Source organism: Vanellus vanellus, assembly GCF_965231255.1.
Source record: "Vanellus vanellus genome assembly, chromosome: 2".
Taxonomy (NCBI): domain Eukaryota; kingdom Metazoa; phylum Chordata; class Aves; order Charadriiformes; family Charadriidae; genus Vanellus; species Vanellus vanellus.
In genome coordinates this window covers 18,838,466-18,858,528 of record NC_138906.1, presented here as the reverse complement: position 1 = coordinate 18,858,528, position 20,063 = coordinate 18,838,466, and the positions used below count along the sequence as shown (strand labels likewise).

Below are 20,063 nucleotides of genomic sequence, written 5' to 3'. Positions count from 1 at the left end.
AAGGAGGATGGAGCCAGGCTCTTTTCAGTGGTTTCCAGTGACAGGACGAGGGGCAACGGGCACAAGTTGGAACATAGGAAGTTCTGTTCAAATACAAGGAAAAACTTCTTTACAGTGAGGGTGACAGAGCACTGGCACAGGCTGCCCAGGGAGGTTGTGGAGTCCTCTTCTCTGGAGATTTTCAAGACCCGCCTGGATGCAGTCCTGAGTAATGTGCTCTAGGCAATTCTGCCTTAGCAGGGGAGTTGGACTAGATGATCTCTAGAGGTCCCTTCCAACTCTGAAAATGCCATGATTCCGTGATAATAAAACCTCCAAAATAATTGGAGAGCACATGGAAAAATAGCATGAGGGATGAATGAAAAGGGATGACTATCAAAGACAAAATTCTGCTGTATGTAGATGCATGCGCCCATAGTGTCTTCCTTTGGATTACATTTTAATGGAATGTGAATAACAGTATTTAGGTTATTGACACATATTTTAATGTTTTAGGTTGGAAGGGACCTTAGAGATCATCTAGTTCCAACCCCCCTGCCCTGGCCAGGGACACCTTCCACTTGACCAGATTGCCCAAAGCCCCATCCAACCTGGCCATGGACACTTCCAGGGACAGGGCCGCCACTTCTCTGGGCAACCTCTGCCAGTGTCTCACCACCCTGACAGTAAAGAATTTTTTCCTCATACCTAATCTAAATCTGCCCTCTTTCAGTTTACAACCGTTACCCCTCATCCCATCGCTCCCTTTAAGTACTGAAAGGCCGCTATAAGGTCTCCCCAGAGCCTTCTCTTCTCCAGGCTGAACAACCCCAACTCTCTCAGCCTGTCCTCATAGCAGAGATGCTCCAGCCCTCGGATCATCTTCATGGCCCTCCTCTGGACCTCTGGACAGGTCCACGTCCTTCTTATGTTGTTATTCTTGATGTTTGTTGCATGTCCATCTTATGTTATTATTCTTGATGTTTGTTGCATGTCCAGTGGCTACCCTGATGGTGGCCCTCCTGCTGACAGATACCTCACAGCTCTGGGGACAGTGTGACCGCCCCGTTTCTGCCCTCCACACCCCCTCTTCCCCGCGGGAATTCTTCATTGGAGCACCGCCCTGACACCGGGGTGTTGGTTTCGAGGAAGCCCTCGGGCTCCGAGTGCCTCTTCTCCCCGCCCCCGGGAGGGTGGTTCGCCCCTCGCCCCCCTCCTCCCCCGGTAACCGATGGTTTGATTCTGCGCGCGGCGTAGCCGGGAAAGGCGGGAAGACAAGGGTTGCTAAGCGACCTGGTTGTAAGGCGGTGGCTGCGAGGAGGGAGGGGGGGAGAAGGGACAGGCGACCCGGAAGCTTTACCATCTTCAGCCACTTCCGGGACAGTTTCCGGCCCGGTCACTGCCAGCCGTAGGGCGCGGCCATTTTCCCGAAGAGCGGAGCCGTGGGGCCCTCCCGCTGGCGGTGGCGGTGGCGGTGGCGGCGGCGGCGGCGGCGGCTGCCACAGCGTCTGCGCGGCGGAGGCTGACAGGCGGGTACGGCTTCTGCGTCTGGGCTGGCAAGCGGAAGAGGCGCCTGTGGTCGCCGCCGCCGTCCCCGCCGGGAGGATGTTTTCCTTCTCTACCGTGCAGCCTCAGGTGAGGGGGGTGGCAGAGCGCACCAGCGGCGGCCCCGGCCTGTTGCTGTGGGCAGTTCGCCGCGCTCGGGGCCATCGCTCCAGCGGGCTGCGGTCGGGGGCTCGTTTCGTGTCCGGGTAGAGGCAGCGGGGCCGGGCGGAGGCACTGGGCAGGTCCGGGGGTTGTGGGCCTCGGCGGGAGGAGCCTCGATCCCAGCTGCCACCTTTTTGGGGCTTCGGAGAGCGTCGAGCGGCCGTGAGCGATCCAGGTGTGGGGGCCGCATGGCGGGGGCGGCCGGCTGGGCGGCCCCCGGGGTGGCGGGGGTAGAGGGGCGGGTGGGGGGCTGCAGCGGCCCGGGGTCCTGTTTGGGGAAGAAGTACGGAAGTGGAAGGGAAGGTAAAGTAAAAGCTTGTAAAGTCTGAAATGAAGGAGTAACCTGGAGATGGCGCTTCTTAGTATCTGTTTTTAAAGTAGAAGCAACGAGGGGGCGGGTGGTGGTGGTGTTATTACAGCGAAAGTTAAACCGTGCTGTTAATTGTCACGGGTTGTTGTGACGACCAAAAAGAAATGCCTTACAATTTCTAAGAGTTACTGGAGGAAAAATCCCTGAATTAGTTGTTAAATAGAACTGTGGATGCAATCAGGACGGCATCTTTTGTTAGTGAGTAGGATGAGACTAGTGGGTTTTACGGATTTTGATGTGAAGCAGTGGTTTTATTTTTATGTTTTATGTTAGGGGTATTAGTATGTCTTATTCCAGAATGGGATTTGATTGTTCTTTCCAGATGTGGAGAATGTGTGAATTGCTTTTGTTAGTATAGTGAACTGAAATAACTTGTGATGGTATTTTTAGGAATGTGTCATCGCACCTTTTCACAGTGGAAAATGCAAGAGGAAAGCTTGGTTAGTGGTTGGGATGCTGGCTTTGACCTCTGGAGGCTTTATGGTTTTACCACAAACATCCAGAGTTTAATTATAACTTTGGACAGTTAACTCTGAGGCAGCTTTCATGTCTCACAGTGTATCTCTCTTGATCTTTTGTCTAGTCGACACAGAGATAGAAGTTCTTGTGGAAGGACATTTATAGGCAGAGGCTTAATCAGGAATTGCAATGAGGTATTCTTCCAGCAGCAAGAGTTGCACCCCAACTCTCTTCCCTAGTGACATGTGATAAGACTGAGGCATTTTGGAAGTGTTGGAATTATTTGTACCATATATTTACAATAGACATAGTTATGTGCTAGAAGAGATGCTCTGATATGTGGTGTGCCTGGGCTTCTGTATTGATTCGTGAAGTGGTGTAACTGAGCTCACTTGAGTGCCACTGAACTGCAGAATTGGCTGTGATATCTGTGTATGCTTTGTTTAGGTTAGTTTGGGGCTTAGGTATGTAGCTAAAGCGGGATCCCAAGGAAGAAACATAAAGGAAACTTTTGGGAATAGCTTGTATAATACAGGAAAAAATATAGATATTTCAAGTTACAAAAACATTACTTTATAGATGAAAATAGGTGTTGTTTGGAAAATAATACAGGAGTCAGTAGTACTTAACAATGATCTCTCAATTAGTAAGATGTTGATAAATCCTCATGATTCAATGCTATTCGAAAGCAGCCACTGAGCTTTCTGTTCAAGTTGGTTCAGGGAGAACCAGCTTGATGACATATGTTGCTTGGATAACTGTCCAGGGATGATCTAGAATTTACTGTGTTACAATATTCCATATTAAAGTCTGAAATTAAGGCCTACCACTAAATAGATGGAGTATCTCATTTACCGTTTGTTTGGTTTTGTTTTTTTTTTTTTTCTGTTCTTTAAAGAACATTACTTCCCTTCTGTGGCTGTGTTGTGAAGACTTACCAGAATGGTGATTTTAGTTTTGCCTTGGTGAACACCAAGACAGGCTTAGGATTATTTTAAGTGAACATTCCTTTCAAGAAGAAGTTCCTGAATGAGAGTAACTATAAGCAGGTTTTAAACATTTCAAGAGATGGTGTCAACTTGCAGACTTTTCAGTGTAGAAGTTGTTTGCTATTGTTTTTCTTCTCTTTTTCCCCATGTTGATTGTGTTTCCATCTTTTATTGCTATGTGGGGAAAAAACACCTATTTGTAGTGTAAGTTATTGACTGTGATGGGAAAAACATTCGTTTTCCCAGTTTTGTGTTTTATTTGCATGAGGTGATTGTTAAGTTTGTAATATTTGTCAGAAGACAGCAACAGTCCTTGTTGTTCTGTCATCTGGTTGCAACAGCACGTATCTAACACAGCAAAAAAGTGATATGTTAAAAAAAATTGAAAATAAATCATTTGAGGGAAGTATTAAGTGTAGTAGCAATCTTGTTTCCCTGCTGTTTCAACTGAGAACAATCTAGTTGTCTATTATTTTTTTGTAATTAAACATGGTCTTAAGTGCAAATTGAGGGCAGTCTTTGCATCTCCTAAGTGTTGATGATCTGTACATACTTCTGTATTTGCAAATCCGGTGATTATTTTCTTTAAACCGTGCTTATGTTTGAAAACCAGGAAATATAGCTTACCCCCCCTCCCCCTCCAGTCTTTGGAGCCTCTAATCTGTTATGCATACTTAAACTTTATTTTTTCTTTGAGTAGATATCCGCTAACACTGTGGTGTTGAAGCTAAGTTCATGTGGCTTATTACAAAGTCCTCAGTTAAAAGGCAGTGTCCAAGATATGCAATTATAAGTCTGTGTTTGGAATGGAGATATCTTTAGATAGTTTAAACAAGTTTAAATTGTTTTCTGATTTTGTTTTTCCAGGCTACTGTTCCTTTAAGTCACCTTATCAATGCCTTTCACTCACCAAAAAGCTCCACTACTACTGCCAGTACAGCATCCATACAGCCTGTCCAGAGGGACACGTCCCCAGAGCATGATCTTCAGAAGAATGAGGTACTGAAAACCTTTGGAAAAAGTAGTAGTTTGCTTTTAACTGAAATAAATCTGAATAATATCAGTTTAAGTGAATTTTATATTTGACTTGTTTTATAAAATATTGTAATGTGACCATGAAACAATGTTAACACACAGAATGTAACTTTTTGACAGAACTTCAGTTAGTCAGTGCTTTGGCAGTACGGATTCTATGAAAATACAGTATTTAATTAATAAGAAAAACGCTAGTACTTGTCTCAGTAGTAATTTGCAAATGAGGAGGGAATTTGTTTTCCCTTTCAACTTAATATTTCCTGCTCCAAAGTAACAAGAACTATTCTGTTAATAAACCCCGTATTGTCTTTTCACTCTGAGTTTCAGCAAAGTTTGTTTGATTATAGCTTGTGAGAAAACAGACTTTAACTTAAAATATGTTGAGGGGTTTTGAGAGATTAAATAGCATATTTGCGTGATTTCCTATATTTCTCTCTAAATATCTTTCATTATTGTTAGATATTTTTTGGTTCTTCACATGAAAATCAAAATACGGAAAGTGCAAAGTACTATCAGATCTTACCACTTCTCTTTCAACTCATTTCTTACAACAAGTTTTATAACTAAGAAAATGTTTGGGACAAAAACCCCCATGGAGTCTCTCACTAACTGCAGAACTTTGGAAATCAACATGGATTGAACTAATCATCCCTGTGTTGTGATTCCATTGTTGAGTGGTTTTTTTGTGATTCTGTATTTGCTTCTTGTGACAAAAATTGATTTCAGCGGGAGACCTGGATTATTGAATGAAACTAAAAGTGTGTTTCATTTATTCAGTTCTGTATTTGTCTTTCTACTTGGCAAGAGAATCCTCTAAATACAGGGGGTGTTTCACGTTTAATACTTCCTCTCTAATTCATCATACACCTGTTTGCTTCCTCCTAGCATGATAAAATTATAAAAATAATAATTTAAAAAGAGTCTCTTAATTAAAGTATTTTTAAAGGAAGTTCTTAAAGCGAGTTGATTAGACTACAATAAACCTAAATAAACTTAAATAAAAGTTGAGCTCAAATTTAAAATCAACAAATACTGACGTAATACTTACAGTTCTAATATTGAATAAAATTGAACTATTAGAATGGCAAAAATCATTATTTGAGAATGTGAAGCCCCTCTGCTGTGAAGTTAAAACTGTATTTGGAAGTAGTAATGTCTCTGAACAGTCACAGAAGATGTTACTTTTTAAAAATCTTAGCATTTCAGTAATTTTCCAGTAAATTATTAAGCTGAAGTAGGAAGGCTTGATCTACTCCTTTAAACCATATGTAAAACTCAGGTGATGTTTAAAAATGTATTTGGGCTTATTTTGAGTATATGACCAGAAGCAATCTACCCTAGGCTTTAAAAAAGAATACTTCGTTTACTTAAGAAATCAATTTTAAATTACTAACTTTGAATATGGTGGTATCTTGGATGCACCTAGGAACCCGTTCTAAAAACGCTTCTTTTGACATTTTATTCAAGTATTTTTCATGTATGTGTTTTTCAAGGTGAAACTAGATTTCCAGTAAAGTAGATCAACATAAAGCTTACATAAAAACAATTTGAGAACCAAAAATATAATCATAATGCTCTAATAATCAAAAATTAAATAACAGCGCAAATACATTCTCAGTTAAGAAAATGTTAGTGCAGAAGCAATATTGAGAGGCCAATAAGTATTTTAAAGGGTCCAATCCAATACATATTTTTAAAACGTACTCTCCCATAAAAAGATGGTTTCCTATCTGTAAAATGCAAGATTAAAGAAGTAACCTTGATCAAAGTAATTTTAGTAACTTAACTCCTTGTTTTTTTTCATAGTTTCTTTGCTTTGTAGGAAATCCCAGATCCTAGTACTTACCCTTTTCCCCATAGAAACTTTTGCTTTTCATTGTGTGTCTGCTGAGCTCGTGGCTTTTTAAGATTTTAACTCTGGGTATAGTTTCTAAATATCCTGTCTTTGTGCTGCTGCTAAATCTGCACTAGCTGCAAAAAGGCTAGTGCGTCGTCTCCCACCCCCCCCCCCCCCCCCCCCCAAAAAAAAAAAAAAAAAAGAGGCTGGGGGGGATTTTGCTGCTCTGTCATGAAGAGTAGAAAGAGTTGGAAAACTGCATTTTCTTCTGGGCTGCTTCAATCGGGGAGCAGGAATGTGTTAAAAAGACTGAATTGGGAAAAAAAAAATATACTTGTATACTTGGCATAAATGTACTGTGACAATGAAAATATCAATGCGTGCAAATGGAAAAGTTATTCTGCATTGACAGTAGCAAATATTCTTTCTTTAATCATGTCCTTTCATTCATTCATCTTCATTTAGAATTTTTTTTATTTCAGTCTGAACTGTGAAATATAGATGCTGTATTGAGCCACAAAGTTAACTGTTACTCTCATTTTTTTTTCCCCTAAGGTAATCTTCAGTAAACTTTGAACATTTATTTCTATTTTGCAGTCTGTACTTAATTTAAGAGATCTGGGATTGTCTGATTTGAAAGCTAACCAGTTCAAAGAATTGGTGAACAGGTTGCTTCCTGGCTACTGTGCAGAAAACAAAGTCTCTTCGCAGTGGCATACATCATACATCTCTGCCGAGTCCTTCTTTGAAAATAAGTATGGTATGTTTCAGAGTAAAGTGCTTATGAGAATTGATAAGAGATTATAAAGGTGAACACAGTTATTCTTTAGTTTAATCTCTTGTGCTGTACGTAACTCGTAGTTTAAAAAATCTTTAATAAAAAGAATATTAATGTATTTTTTATTGTATACAAGTTGTCTCTAGTGTGGTGCTTTTGAATCTTGGAAATTTTAGAAAATTCAGCGCAGATTTTGGAATTGTTTCTTCAAATTTAGATTTGAAGTTTGCTGCTCTTAAACTTGTCTGAACTCAGCTGTAGTATAAGTGCATTGTCTCTTAATAATGAACCTGAGCTATGAATTTTTTTCACCAAATAGAACAAATAAGATTTTGCTAATCTACTAATGTAACAGTCATGAACATCTCCAGTTTACATTGTTATTCATTTTTTGCTTATGTTACAGTTTCAGAAACCCATAACAATTTATTGTTGTTTAGACAATCATTGTATTACCTGATGACCCCCCTTACCTGGGAAGGGGAATCAGAAAAAACCAAGGAAACCCAGGGGTTGAAATATAAACAGATTTAATAGAATAAGACTAGATAAATAATATTAATAGCACTAAAGAGCCAATATTGATCCAGATACCAATACAAAATATACAAAAATTATATTCAGCCAATTATAAACAAAATTATACTCAACACTCCCAGAAGTGGACAGTAAATGTTGTACACTGTGAGCACCATGGCTTTGGGAGGAAGGGAAGGGCTCAGCGGTCCGGCACTGGGGCAAGGCTCAGCAATCAAGGGAGAGGGCGAACTTGGCAGCAAACTTTCTGATTTGTATTGATTGTGATGTTCCTGGTATGAAATAATGCTGTTGGCCAGCTTGGGTGTAGTGCCCAGGTCTTGCTCCTCCTCATCCCTGCACCTGGCAAGCTTGAAAACACTGAGACGTTGAAATCCACACACCACAGCTGGCTGTAAAGTAAATACTTTCACAAATTCAGACACCAGAGTCTTCTAAAAGTACAGTCTTCCCAAGCGTTAGAAGAGAAACTAGTCCTGTGTCGCTCAAACCAGGACAGCTTGAAGCAACATTGCATGAGGACATTAATTAGAAAGGAATTCAGCATGGCAAACTGTTAACAGTCCATGTAGTGTATTTAATTGTTGAAATAAACCAAGAGTGGTTCCTTACAGGTAAAGATATTTTGTTGGGATTAATCTAAAACAGAGGAAGCAAGGCCATTGTAGGTGCTCAAGAATGTGTTAGAAAAGGAAGCATATAGCTGACACTTGAGATACTGCCTATATAGTATTGCAGTTGGGAGAAAAAGCGTATGAATAATATCTTAGGGCTACTATTAGAGAAAAAGTATTAAGTTGCATTGTGATGGGAGATATAAAAACATTAGACCAGAGGCAGGTTCCTGAATGTGAAAAGTTGCAAATGCGTCAAAGCTTTGATAGACTAATATGAAAGCTCACCAGACTGGTTATTTCATTCACAGTTGAAAAGGCAAGGTTATAGGTGGAAAACTATCACAGACAAGGGAGATCCTAAATCTTCAAGAATGTACCTTTTGGTGTAGGTGACACTGCATGCTATTGATGACTGTTACTAATGATATGTGTATGCTGCGCATATACTTGTGCATTAAGTAGAAGAGTATTTATTTATTTTTTTAAAGTAATGCATTCATAATTATGTTGTATTAGATTATCCAATATATGGTATTGTAGAATATTGTGGAATATACGGCACTGCAGAATTAATAGCTAATCTTTTTTTTCTCCTTCCCATAGTTCCTCAGTACTTCAGTTGTTAGCTTGTAAGCTGTTATTACAATTGTATAACTTCAAAAAAGGTAGTGGGAGCATTCAGGGTTCTTTTTTGCTCTGGTGGAAGTATCTAACTGATGTAATAACTTTCTCAGAATATGTAAAATAAACAAAAACCTCCACCCTTTTTGTGATTACATTAGTTTCTGAATTATTATGGAAGAGAGTTTATGTAGGCTTGGCCTCAGTTTTTTCCCCCTCCATCCTCAAGTCTGATATTTCTTAAGTAAATCTTACCTGCTAAATGAGGATGAGTTCTTTGAACTTTTGGTAACTAAACAACAGATAAATGACAGTCCTCTTGTCTTGCAGTCTACAGTGTACTTGAAATAGTAACTGCTAATAACTTTTCCACTGTGATGTTCTTTTATTTTTTTCTTCTTGTTTCTGTATTGCATGAGAACTATACAATTACATAGCCTTAGTATAGTTTAAAATGTTTTCATATGTTAGACTGTGTTTTAAAATGCCTCTGAGCAATCTGTTATTTAAAGCCTTTGAAATTGAATGATTAGTTGAATGCTGGTCCTTCAGCTTCATGAAAGTCTTGGGATTCCTGTCCAGTCTAGATAAATTCACTCAGCTCTGTACAGATGTGAAGAGCATTCCCTCCCAGATACAACTTAAAATTCGAGATTCTACATACTAATATTTTTTGAGAAGTCTAATTAGAAAAAAATCTGGTATATTGCAAAGTGCCTGACATAGATTAATGCAAAGAAGTTAACTATCTATGTACTGGTAACGGTTAATTTGTTTTAATTACAGCTGTCTGAAGGACCACAGTAAAATAGAATTAATATTTAAGAAAGAAAAGACAAGCTATATGAGAAGTAATGTTTAATTGCTATTTAGTATAGGGTGTATTTACACTTTGCTGTATCTTTTTACAGGCTTCGTGGATATTTTCAGTGCTTTACGCTCATCTTGTTTGCACAGACAACATCCTAATCCCCTCCAAAATTTATGTTCGGATGTTCGGTGTTGGCCAGGTATGAAACAATAAACTACACTGTTTTAATCTCTATAGTATCTTTTTATTCTGGGGAAGTATTTTTACTTTTGTCTTAGATGTGTCACTCAGGAAATACCGGTAAACTTCCAGGAGGAACTTTACGTTAATACTAACACTTACTGCATTTGAGTAGCATCTTTCCAGAATTAAGTTAGTAAACATGGTGTAACTATAGAAAGTTGTTCAAACATGTCTGTTATGGTTTGAGAGACCCATAACAATTTACTGTCGTTTAGACAATCATTCTATTACCCGACGACCCCTCTCAACCCAGGAAAGGGAATCGAGAAAAACAAGGAAACCTGGGAGCTGAAGTATAAACAGATTCAATAGAATAAGATTAGATAGTTAGCATTAACAGTACTAAAGAACCAGTATTGATCCCGACACCAATACAGAATATGCAAAGGTTATACTCAGCCAATTATATCAGTAGGAAGCTGTGCACTCCCAGCAGTGGACAGCAGATGTTGGACACTGCAAGTGCTATAGCTTTAGGAGGAAGGAGAGGCCTCAGGGGTCCGGCACCAGGGCACAAAGTTCTTGGGATGGCAGCCATCAAGGGAGAGAGCGAACTTGGCAGCAAACTTTCTTATTTATAGTGAATGTGACGTTGATGGTATGAAATAACGCTGTTGGCCAGCTTGGGTGAAGTGCCTGCGTCTTGCTCCTCCTCATCCCTGCACCCGGCAAGCTTGAAAACACTGAGATGTTGAAACCCACACACCATAGCTGGCAGTAAAGGAAATATTTTCACAAATTCAGACACTGGAGTCTTCTAAAAGTGCGGTCTTCCCGAGTGTTAGAAGAGAAATTAGTCCCGTGTCGCTCAAACCACCAGGACAATGTCAGTATTCATGGATTGTATTCTTAAAAGATGATAGATGAGCTGACTGCTTTTGAATCAATAAATATGTTGAATCTGGTATTCATCCAGATGAACTTTTGAAGGTGTTTGGTCACTGATTTAAACTACTGTTGAGTGTATGATGGCTACCAACAGGGCTGCATTAGCAAGAACATAATCAGGAGCTTAGGCAGTTCAGGTATTGTCCTCTATTCAGTTCTTCTGATGCTACATAGGGATACCATGTCTGATTTTGTGTCCCATGGTTGAGAGAGAGATGCTGACAAAATGGAGATTGTCCAGTGATGGGCCACAAGGAAGGGTGCAGATTTTCAAGCATTTAATGTAGGGGGGAAGCTGAAAGATCTGAGGTTTTAAAGGTAGCAGAAGAGAGAGAAGGCAAGGAGTGATCTAATTGCTATTGGAGTCATTAGTTACCCTTTCCTAGTACGCTTCATAGAAGAGAAAACAACTAACAAGTAAAAGCAAAGGAAATGCCTGTTGGAAAATTTTCACAATGAGGATGACTAAGTTCTGAAACAGATTGTCTGGAGAGGTTGTGTTATCTTAATCATAAAATGGTTTGGGTTAGAAGGGACCGTAAAGATCATCTAGTTCGAACGTGCCATGGGCAGGGACACCTCTCTCTAGACCAGGTTGCTCAAAGTCCCATCCAGCCTGGACTTGAACACTTCTGGGGATGGGGCATCCACAACTTGGTGATTATTTTAAAACATAGCAGTGAAAGAAGATTAATATTCTTGACTTTTGTCATTTATGTGATAAAATCTCTTTCACAAGGTTTCCAATGTGATCGAAGATTGCATATAGTGCTATAAGCTCACTGTGTTTAAATGGTCTTATTTCTTCTGTCGATATTTAAGTTAACAGCACACCTAAGCTAGTCCAGATCTCTTCAGGGCACCTTATCAGCTGAGCTTTTAGACAAAGTTTATTTTAGAGCATGAATCTTCATTCCCATCCTTCTGGATTAGCTTCTCAACGTTTCATGTTTATCAACCTGCCTGGATTTAATTTGGCTGTATATGTCTCTGTTCCCTGAGAGAGTGATGGAGTTGGCCAGTTATCTGTGATTCACAACATGAACTCCTGCTTATTTTAACAAAAAGTTTTATGGGAAAAATATATTGCAAAACACAAGCAGTGTGCTTGCAAGTTTAGATTACAAACATGGTTCATGATCACCTAACTATCCATTTACAGTACTAAAATTTATTGGTTTATTTATCCAGTTTATTACTATTTGATCCAGAAGTGTCTTTCATACAGTTTTCTGTTTTTTACTTTTTTGGTCAGGCATCTTAAACACATTGCTCTTTGCAATTCTCTTCACTTTCTATTGTGGATAATATGGGATGATTACATTCAGTTCAATCATGGTAGTCTTTTTCATATAACAGTTTCTGAAATCTCTTAGGCCTTTTTTTTGTAGTAGTAGTAATGGATAGTTTTTAACTTTTTAATTTATTTTTCCTATTTTAAGTTTACATACAGTCACGGTCCTTCAAGACTTTGAGATCAAGAGCAAGACGTCTGCAGTCAACATCTGAACAATTCACAGAAACAAAAACTTCACTTTCTTCACTTTTGAAGGTAAATATGATTAGCATTATGAAGTTGGTTTGGGCTTATTCAGACCATCTCTTTCTCTTGAATGAACCTTAACAATTTACCAAGGGTGTTTTGTTTCACCAGTGTAAAAAAAAAATCTTAATTCAAAACTTGAGCTAATGAATCATAGAATCATAGAATTGCCTAGGTTGGAAGAGTTCTTTGGGATCATCGAGTCCAACTATCTACCCTACTCTACAAAGTTCTCCCCTACACCATATCCCCCAACACCACATCTAAATGTCTCTTAAACACATCCAGGAATGGTGACTCAGCCACCTCCCTGGGCAGTCTATTCCAATGCCCGACCACTCTTTCTGTGAAAAAATCTTTCCTGATGTTCAGTCTAAATCTACCCCATTGGAGCTTGAAGCTATTCCCTCTTGTTCTGTCATTAATTACCTGTGAGAAGAGACCAGCACCAACCTCTCTACAGTGTCCTTTCAAATAGTTGTAGAGTGATGAGGTCTCCCCTCAGCCTCTTCCTCCTCAAACTAAACAGTCCCAGCTCCTTCAACCTCTCTTCACACGATTTGTTTGCTAGGCCCTTCACCAGCTTCGTTGCCCTCCTCTGCACTCGCTCCAGCACCTCGATACCTCTCTTGTATTGAGGTGCCCAAAACTGGACACAATACTCGAGGTGTGGCCTCACCAGTGCTGAGTACAGGGGCACAATCACCTCCCTACTTCTGCTGGCCCTGCTATTTCTAATACAAGCCAGGATGCTGTTGGCTTTCTTGGCCACCTGGGCACACTGCCGGCTCATATTCAGCCGCTTGTCAATTAGAACCCCCAGGTCTCTTTCTGCCAGGCAGCTTTCCAGCCACACTTCCCCAAGCCTGTAGTGCTGCATGGGGTTATTGTGGCCCAAGTGCAGAACCTGGCACTTGCCCTTGTTGAAACTCACACCATTGATGTTGGCCCAGTGACCCAATCTATCTAAGTCTCTCTGTAGAGCTTCCCTATCCTCCTGGGAATCCACACTCTTGCTTAACTTGGTGTCATCTGCAAACTTGCTGATGATACACCCTATGTCCTTATCAAGATCATCAATAAAGACGTTGAACAGAGATGGTCCCAACATTGAGCCCTGGGGCACACCACTTGTGACCGTCTGCCAGCTGGATTTAAATCCATTGAGCACCACTCTTTGGGACCTTCCGGTTAGCCAGTGCTTGATCCAGCGGATCGTATGCTCATCCAGGCCATGCGAAGCCAATTTTTCCACAAGAATTGTATGGGGGACAGTATCAAATGCTTTTTGAAAGTCCAGGTATACAATATCAACAGCCTTTCCCTCGTCTGATATTCTGGTAATCTTGTCATAGAAGGAGATCAGGCTCATCTGGCAGGACCTGCCTTCCATAAACCCATGCTGACTAGGCCTGATCCCCTGGTTGCTCATTGTGTGGGTTTTGATGGCACTCAAGATGACCTGCTCCATGACCTTCCCTGGTATTGAGGTTAGACTGACAGGTCTATAGTTACCTGGATCCTCCTTTTTGCCTTTCTTGTAGATGGGAGTTACATTTGCCACCCTCCAGTCCATTGCGACCTCCCCAGTTAGCCATGATTTCCTGTAAATGATGGAAAGTGGTTTGGCGAGCATGTCTGCCAACTCTTCCAGCACTCTTGGGTGTAGCCCATCCGGTCCCATAGATTTGTGTGCATCCAAATGGCATAGCAGGTCACTGATCTCTTCCTCTTTATTCGTGATGCTCTCATTCTGCTTCCCCTCCCAGTCTCCTAGCTCTTGAGGCTGGGTGTCCAGGGAACAGCTAGTTCCACTGCTAAAGACTGCAAAGTAGGCATTGAGCACCTCAGCCTTTTCCTCTTCCTTTGTAACTGTTTCCCTCTGCATCCAATAAAGGAGGGAGATTTTCCCTAATCCTCTTTTTGTTATTAATGAATTTATAGAAGCATTTTTTATTATCCTTAACAGCTGCAGCCAGGTTGAACTCTAGCTGCGCTTTGGCTCTCCTTATTTTCTCCTTGCATAGCTTCGCTACATCTTTATAGTCTTCATGAGAGACTTGCCCCCTCTTCCAAAGGTCGTAGACCCTCTTTTTTTTTTTTTTTTTTTTTTTTGAGATCCAGCAAGAGATCCCTATTTAGCCAGGCTGCCCTCCTTCCCTGCCTACTTGTTTTTTGGCACATGGGAACAGCCTGCTCCAAGACTTCTTTCTTGAAGTATGTCCATCCTTCCTGGACTCCTGTATCCATAAGAGCATCCTCCCAAGGGATTCTGTCTGGCAGTCTTCTGAAAACATATGACAACATACTGGTTTTACTAATACACAGATTTGCTTCATATATCATCAATTTAAAGATTATTTGAATTTTTTAGGATAGTAGTTTCAGAGTTTTAAACTCTAGAAATAAAATTCTTCATATTCTATTTTCATGTCTTTGTTAAAAATAGCTTGAAGTATTTGTTTTAAACAGAAATACAGCTAGTTTAACATACAAAATGTGTGGGTTTTTTTAAGCAGTTCAGCATGTGATTGATGCTTTAAGAATAGACTTACTTTTGGCTAGTATATTTTTAAGATACAAAAATTTCATATTCGGTGTTTTTATGGGCTGCAAACTCACTTATATACTTTTAATTCAGCAGATAACCAGGTTTGGGGTAGCCAAGCACTTAAAACCAAGTTAACCTAAGTATTCTTTGCTTCTAATTGGTAGTACAGAAGTCAGGCTAATCAAAGCATTTGATCTTACTGTGTGTGTAAATTAGTTTTGAACTCTGCCCTTCTTCTAGGCACATGTGGTTTATTTCATCTGTGTAGTAGGTATACCACGGATGAAGATAAATCAGAGCTAGCTCCATGCAGTGCTGCTCTTAAATTTGGTAGGGCAAATGAGATGCATTTGATCAAGCTCTATCAAAACTATACTTACAAAAATACTTCACATTTGGAAATAATTTAAGTTGATTTCACAAAGCAAAAAGTTTAATAACTTCCACTAAATCCAGCGTACAAAGCTAGTTGTGTACAAATCTGCCTTAGGCTGTATTTTCTGTTTGGAACTGGGGTCCAGGAGGGCTCTGAACCTGACCTGTTGGGTAAAAATTAGGGTGCCCCTGCTTGGAGCCATTGTGATTCCACACTCAAGCTACTGCCCTATGTCGTTTAACTAAACCCATAGCACCTGAATTATACGCTTTTTTAATTTTATTTTTTTCCCCTCACCTATGCTAGCCAGGTAGTAAGTTAACTATGTATCAAAACTTAGTGTATACTAATGCTGCTGTGGAAAATATTTTAGGGCTTTATCCTGAGAAAGCGAAGAATTGATGTTGAAAACTTAGATACACTAATGAAAACAAAAAACATCCCAGAAGCACACCAGGATGCTTTTAAAACTGGTTTTGCGGAAGGCTTTTTGAAAGCCCAGGTATTCCTACAAAAAACACTTGGTAAGTTGTTTTAATTCATGTATCTTGTCTTTTCATTCAGAAAGTAATTTATTTCAGCCCATTTAAAAACTTTTTTTGTGTTCTTTTACAGATTCCTTAAGAAGATCACGTTTGCTTTCATTCTTTCTTTTTGTTCTTTGTTTTTATCTTGCTATATATTCGTCATTTTTACCTGGGAAAGGCTCCTTTTCTGATGCTGGTTAGTTAATTTTTCCCCCCCACTGTTTCACTTGCATTGTTTCTTCCTGCAAGTTTAGCACAACTCAAGTGTTTTGACATTATGACTGTTTTAGGATAACGTTTCAATGTACTAATGAAAGAGAAGAGTTAGTTACTGCTTTTGGCTACCGCCTTCCAGACAATAGTGTGACAAAATGCTTACAGAGACATAAAAGTTGTCTGTTAGTATAATTATTTTAATGCTTCTGGTTAAAAAATTACATGGAACGACGCAGAGAAGTAGTCAGACTGTTTACCGGTTATGTATTTGTCTTTGAATTTAGATGATGCATTTTCTAGGATAGCAGTAGGCAAAATGGTTTGATTTTTATTTGTAATCACAGCCTAGTTTATAGCAACTAGGTACTTGCGTGGCCAAATTGTCAGCTTGAGAAATCTGTTGGAAATGGCGGAATGATAAAAACCTGAGCTAATGTAAATGGAAAATTTCAGTTTCATGCTAAGTTGTCACCTGGGTCTCAAGAAAGTTAGGACATGTGCAAAAACACTGAAGAAGAACTTCTGGCTTTGTGTACCCGTTTTTGGATGCAGGGCTTTCTGTACTACAAATGACTAAAAAGCACTTACATCACTGAATTAACTGCAAATATTTTAAAGGTTTTTTTTTTTTTTTTAAATAAATGAATCTTACTTGTTGGTGGGCACTTGTAAATGGAAACATGCCCTTTTAAAAGGGCAGATGTAAAGTTAGTGGCTTGATGGTATGAATTCAAGTGCAAAGTTCAGTCTTGGAATTAAATTACTTCATATGTAAATTTGTTGTTCATCATCTGCTGTTTGCTATTAGTACGCTTTCGAACATCGAGTATCTTTGATGCAGCAGTTGATCCAATCCAGTTGAAAAATGTCACCTTTGAGCATGTAAAAGGGGTAAGTTCAAACGTGAAGTGTGTGTGAGTTCTTGCTTAACTAATCATTGGGAGCCTGAAGAATGTCTTACTCTGGTCAAGAAATTTCTTTGTATGAACTGAAGCCTTATAGATATTGACCACTCCAAGATCAAGGAAGGTTTTAACCATGCTTGTTCTATTTTATATCTTTGTGGCATTTAATACCTTATAAAAGGTGCACTCTTGACTAGTTAAATCGTATTTTTAAAGACTAGAACAGCAAAAGGCAGGCCATAAGTACCATGTTAATCTATTTTTTGCAGAAGTTGACCAATACAGGAAGATGGTAATGCCATTTGAACGTTTCTCTCTTAGTACTATCACTTTCAGATAGCTGATATTAGGACAGGAGATACAGAGATTCCCAGAAAGAAGTGGGCATGTCACTGCTGATGGGATAGCTTGATTTTTTTCTATTCAACTGTTCTTTAGCTGTGAGTGGCAAAATGGGGACCTCCCCCTCTCCTTCCCCTTGGACAAATCCATGTAGAATTTTTGATTCTGTGTTTATCTTGTTGATCAGATCTGGTCTAGTCTTGACCTATTTGGTTATTCCTTCAGTATTATAAACTTCAGTGTTTACGGATTCCTCTGAACAGTTTTAGGACATAGGTTGAATTAAACTCATGGACACTCAGTATCCACACAAATTCTCCACTTTCTGTTTATTTTTGATCAGTACACAATTGGAGACTTAAAGTCTAATACAAAACCCACTTAGAAAAAAGATTCAAAACTTTATAAATGCTTAGTTATATTCTGTGACATCTTTATAACATGCAGGTTGAAGAAGCTAAACAGGAATTGCAAGAAGTTGTGGAATTCCTGAAAAATCCACATAAATTTACTGTACTAGGAGGCAAACTTCCAAAAGGTAATAATCATTGCTCAGCAGAAGTGAAAATCATATGTAGCCGTGGCCGTCTTTGCAGCTTTGTTCTATGCCGAATGACTAACTTACAGCCTAGCTTCTGAATATCTTTTTCCTTTAGTTAGGGAACAAAAAAAAGTATATAACCAGAATGGGCCTAAGTACTACTGCTGTATTTAGTTTGTATTTGGGAAAAATAGTGAAATAAGGGTAGACACAGGTAGTGGATTTCCCTGTTTAAAATATTTGAGGCAGAAGTGAATCTTCAGAGAGAGTTGTGAAAGCTTTTTTATTAATGGATACCCTTAAATGAAGTACTTGGGGGTGGGGGAGTGGAGGTTAAAGCAGTTATGTTGCATGTTTCCTGTCTTACCTTCAGTTCCCCATATGTAAAAATCAGTCATTACTGCCTACCCCCGTAGAGAATTTAAGGTATCTGAGATACTCGGATGGAAGAAGCAAAGATGCCTGGATACATCTTACATGTGGTAGAAGTTCAATAATAACATTAGGGGTAATAACATATGACAGTGCAAAGCAGTGGACTGTAGATGCCAGGCAAAAAGCCTTTCAAAAGTTAAACCTGTGTTTATCATTGTGAGCAGTCTTCTTTACAGGGTTAAGAATGAATATTTCTTTTGAAGTCCCAAGCGAACCTTTTAGAGATGATGTACTGAACTACAAAAACTCTTGTACTTTGTCACTGAACATAACATAGTATAAAAAAATAGTTACTGATAACATTAGGGGACAGTGTATCCTCAGCAAGTTTGCTGATGATACCAAACTGGGTGGGGTGGCTGACACCCCAGAGGGCCGTGCTGCCATCCAGCGTGACCTGGACAGCCTGGAGAGCTGGGCAGAGAAGAACCTAATGAGGTTCAACAAAAGCAAGTGCAAGGTCCTGCACCTGGGGAGGAAGAATGCTAGGCACCAGTATAGGTTAGGGGCGGACCTGCTGGGAAGTAGTTCTGAGGAGAAGGATCTGGGGGTTGTGGTAGACAGTAAATTATCCATGGCTCAGCAATGTGCCCTTGTTGCCAAAAAGGCCAATGGAATCCTGGACTGCATAGGGAAGAGTGTGGCCAGTAGGTCGAGGGAGGTCATTCTCCCCCTCTACTCTGCACTGGTGAGGCCACAACTGGAATACTGTGTCCAGTTTGGGGCTCCCCAGTTCAAAAGGGACAGGGAACTGCTGGAGCGAGTCCAGCGAAGCGCAGCTAAGATGATTAAGGGATTGGAGCATCTTCCTTATGAGGAAAGGCTGAGAGAGCTGGGACTCTTTAGCCTGGAGAAGAGAAGGCTGAGGGGAGACCTTATTATGGCGTACAAGTATCTAAAGGGGGGGTTGAAGGAGGATGGAGCCAGGCTCTTTTCAATGGTTCCAAGTAACAGGACGAGGGGTAACGGGCACAAGTTAGAACACAGGAAGTTCCGTTCAAATACACGGAAACACTTCTTTACGGTGAGGGTGACAGAGCACTGGCACAGGCTGCCCAGGGAGGTTGTGGAGTCCCCTTCTCTGGAGATTTTCAAGACCCGCCTGGATGCAGTCCTGAGTAATGTGCTCTGGGCAATCCTGCTTTAGCAGGGGAGTTGGACTAGATGATCTCTACAGGTCCCTTCCAACTCTGAAAATTCTGTGATTCTGTGATTATGCATAATTGGTGTTAATGCCTTTTTGAGTAGAACTTTATGTAGCCCAGAGGTGTTTAGGTCTGCATTTTCTCCCCTCCTTTAACTGTCTCTATAAGGATATATTTTTTTAAAGTTAATAGCTTCCTGTTACAAAAATCCTTAATTCTGTTGTACCTTTTCTCATCTGAGAAAGATACGTAACATAAGTTTAGACTTTATTGCAACCTTTCAGTATTTAAAAGGGGGTTATAAGAAAGATGGGGATAGGCTTTTTAATAGGGCTTGTTGGCGATAGGACAAGGGATAATGGTTTTAAACTAAAAGACAGTAGATTCAGACTAGATAGAAGGATGAAATTTTTTACGAGGGTGGTGAAACACTGGACCAGGTTGCCCAGAAGGTTGCAGATGCCCCATCCCTGGAGACATTCAAGGTCAGGTTGGACTGGACTTCGAGCAACCTGATCTAGTTGAAGATGTCCCTGCTCATTGCAGGGGGATGAACTGGGTGACCTTTAAAAGGTCCATTCCAACTCAAACTGTTCTATGATTCTTTGATA

The 20,063-nt window shown here is 40.1% G+C and overlaps 1 protein-coding gene across 1 annotated transcript in view; it reads left to right on the top strand.

Annotated features, from left to right (window-relative positions):
• The first annotated feature begins 1,404 nt into the window (after nt 1-1,404).
• YME1L1 (YME1 like 1 ATPase) overlaps nt 1,405-20,063 on the top strand; it is a 28,075-nt gene continuing 9,416 nt past the window's right edge. Inside the window, exons 1-9 of the mRNA XM_082478991.1 lie at nt 1,405-1,614; nt 4,372-4,503; nt 6,974-7,136; nt 9,841-9,939; nt 12,314-12,423; nt 15,715-15,865; nt 15,957-16,064; nt 16,893-16,975; nt 17,779-17,869. Of these exons, the coding sequence (XP_082335117.1) occupies nt 1,585-1,614; nt 4,372-4,503; nt 6,974-7,136; nt 9,841-9,939; nt 12,314-12,423; nt 15,715-15,865; nt 15,957-16,064; nt 16,893-16,975; nt 17,779-17,869 (967 nt within the window). The 5' untranslated portion in view covers nt 1,405-1,584. The remainder of the gene's footprint in view (nt 1,615-4,371; nt 4,504-6,973; nt 7,137-9,840; nt 9,940-12,313; nt 12,424-15,714; nt 15,866-15,956; nt 16,065-16,892; nt 16,976-17,778; nt 17,870-20,063) is intronic.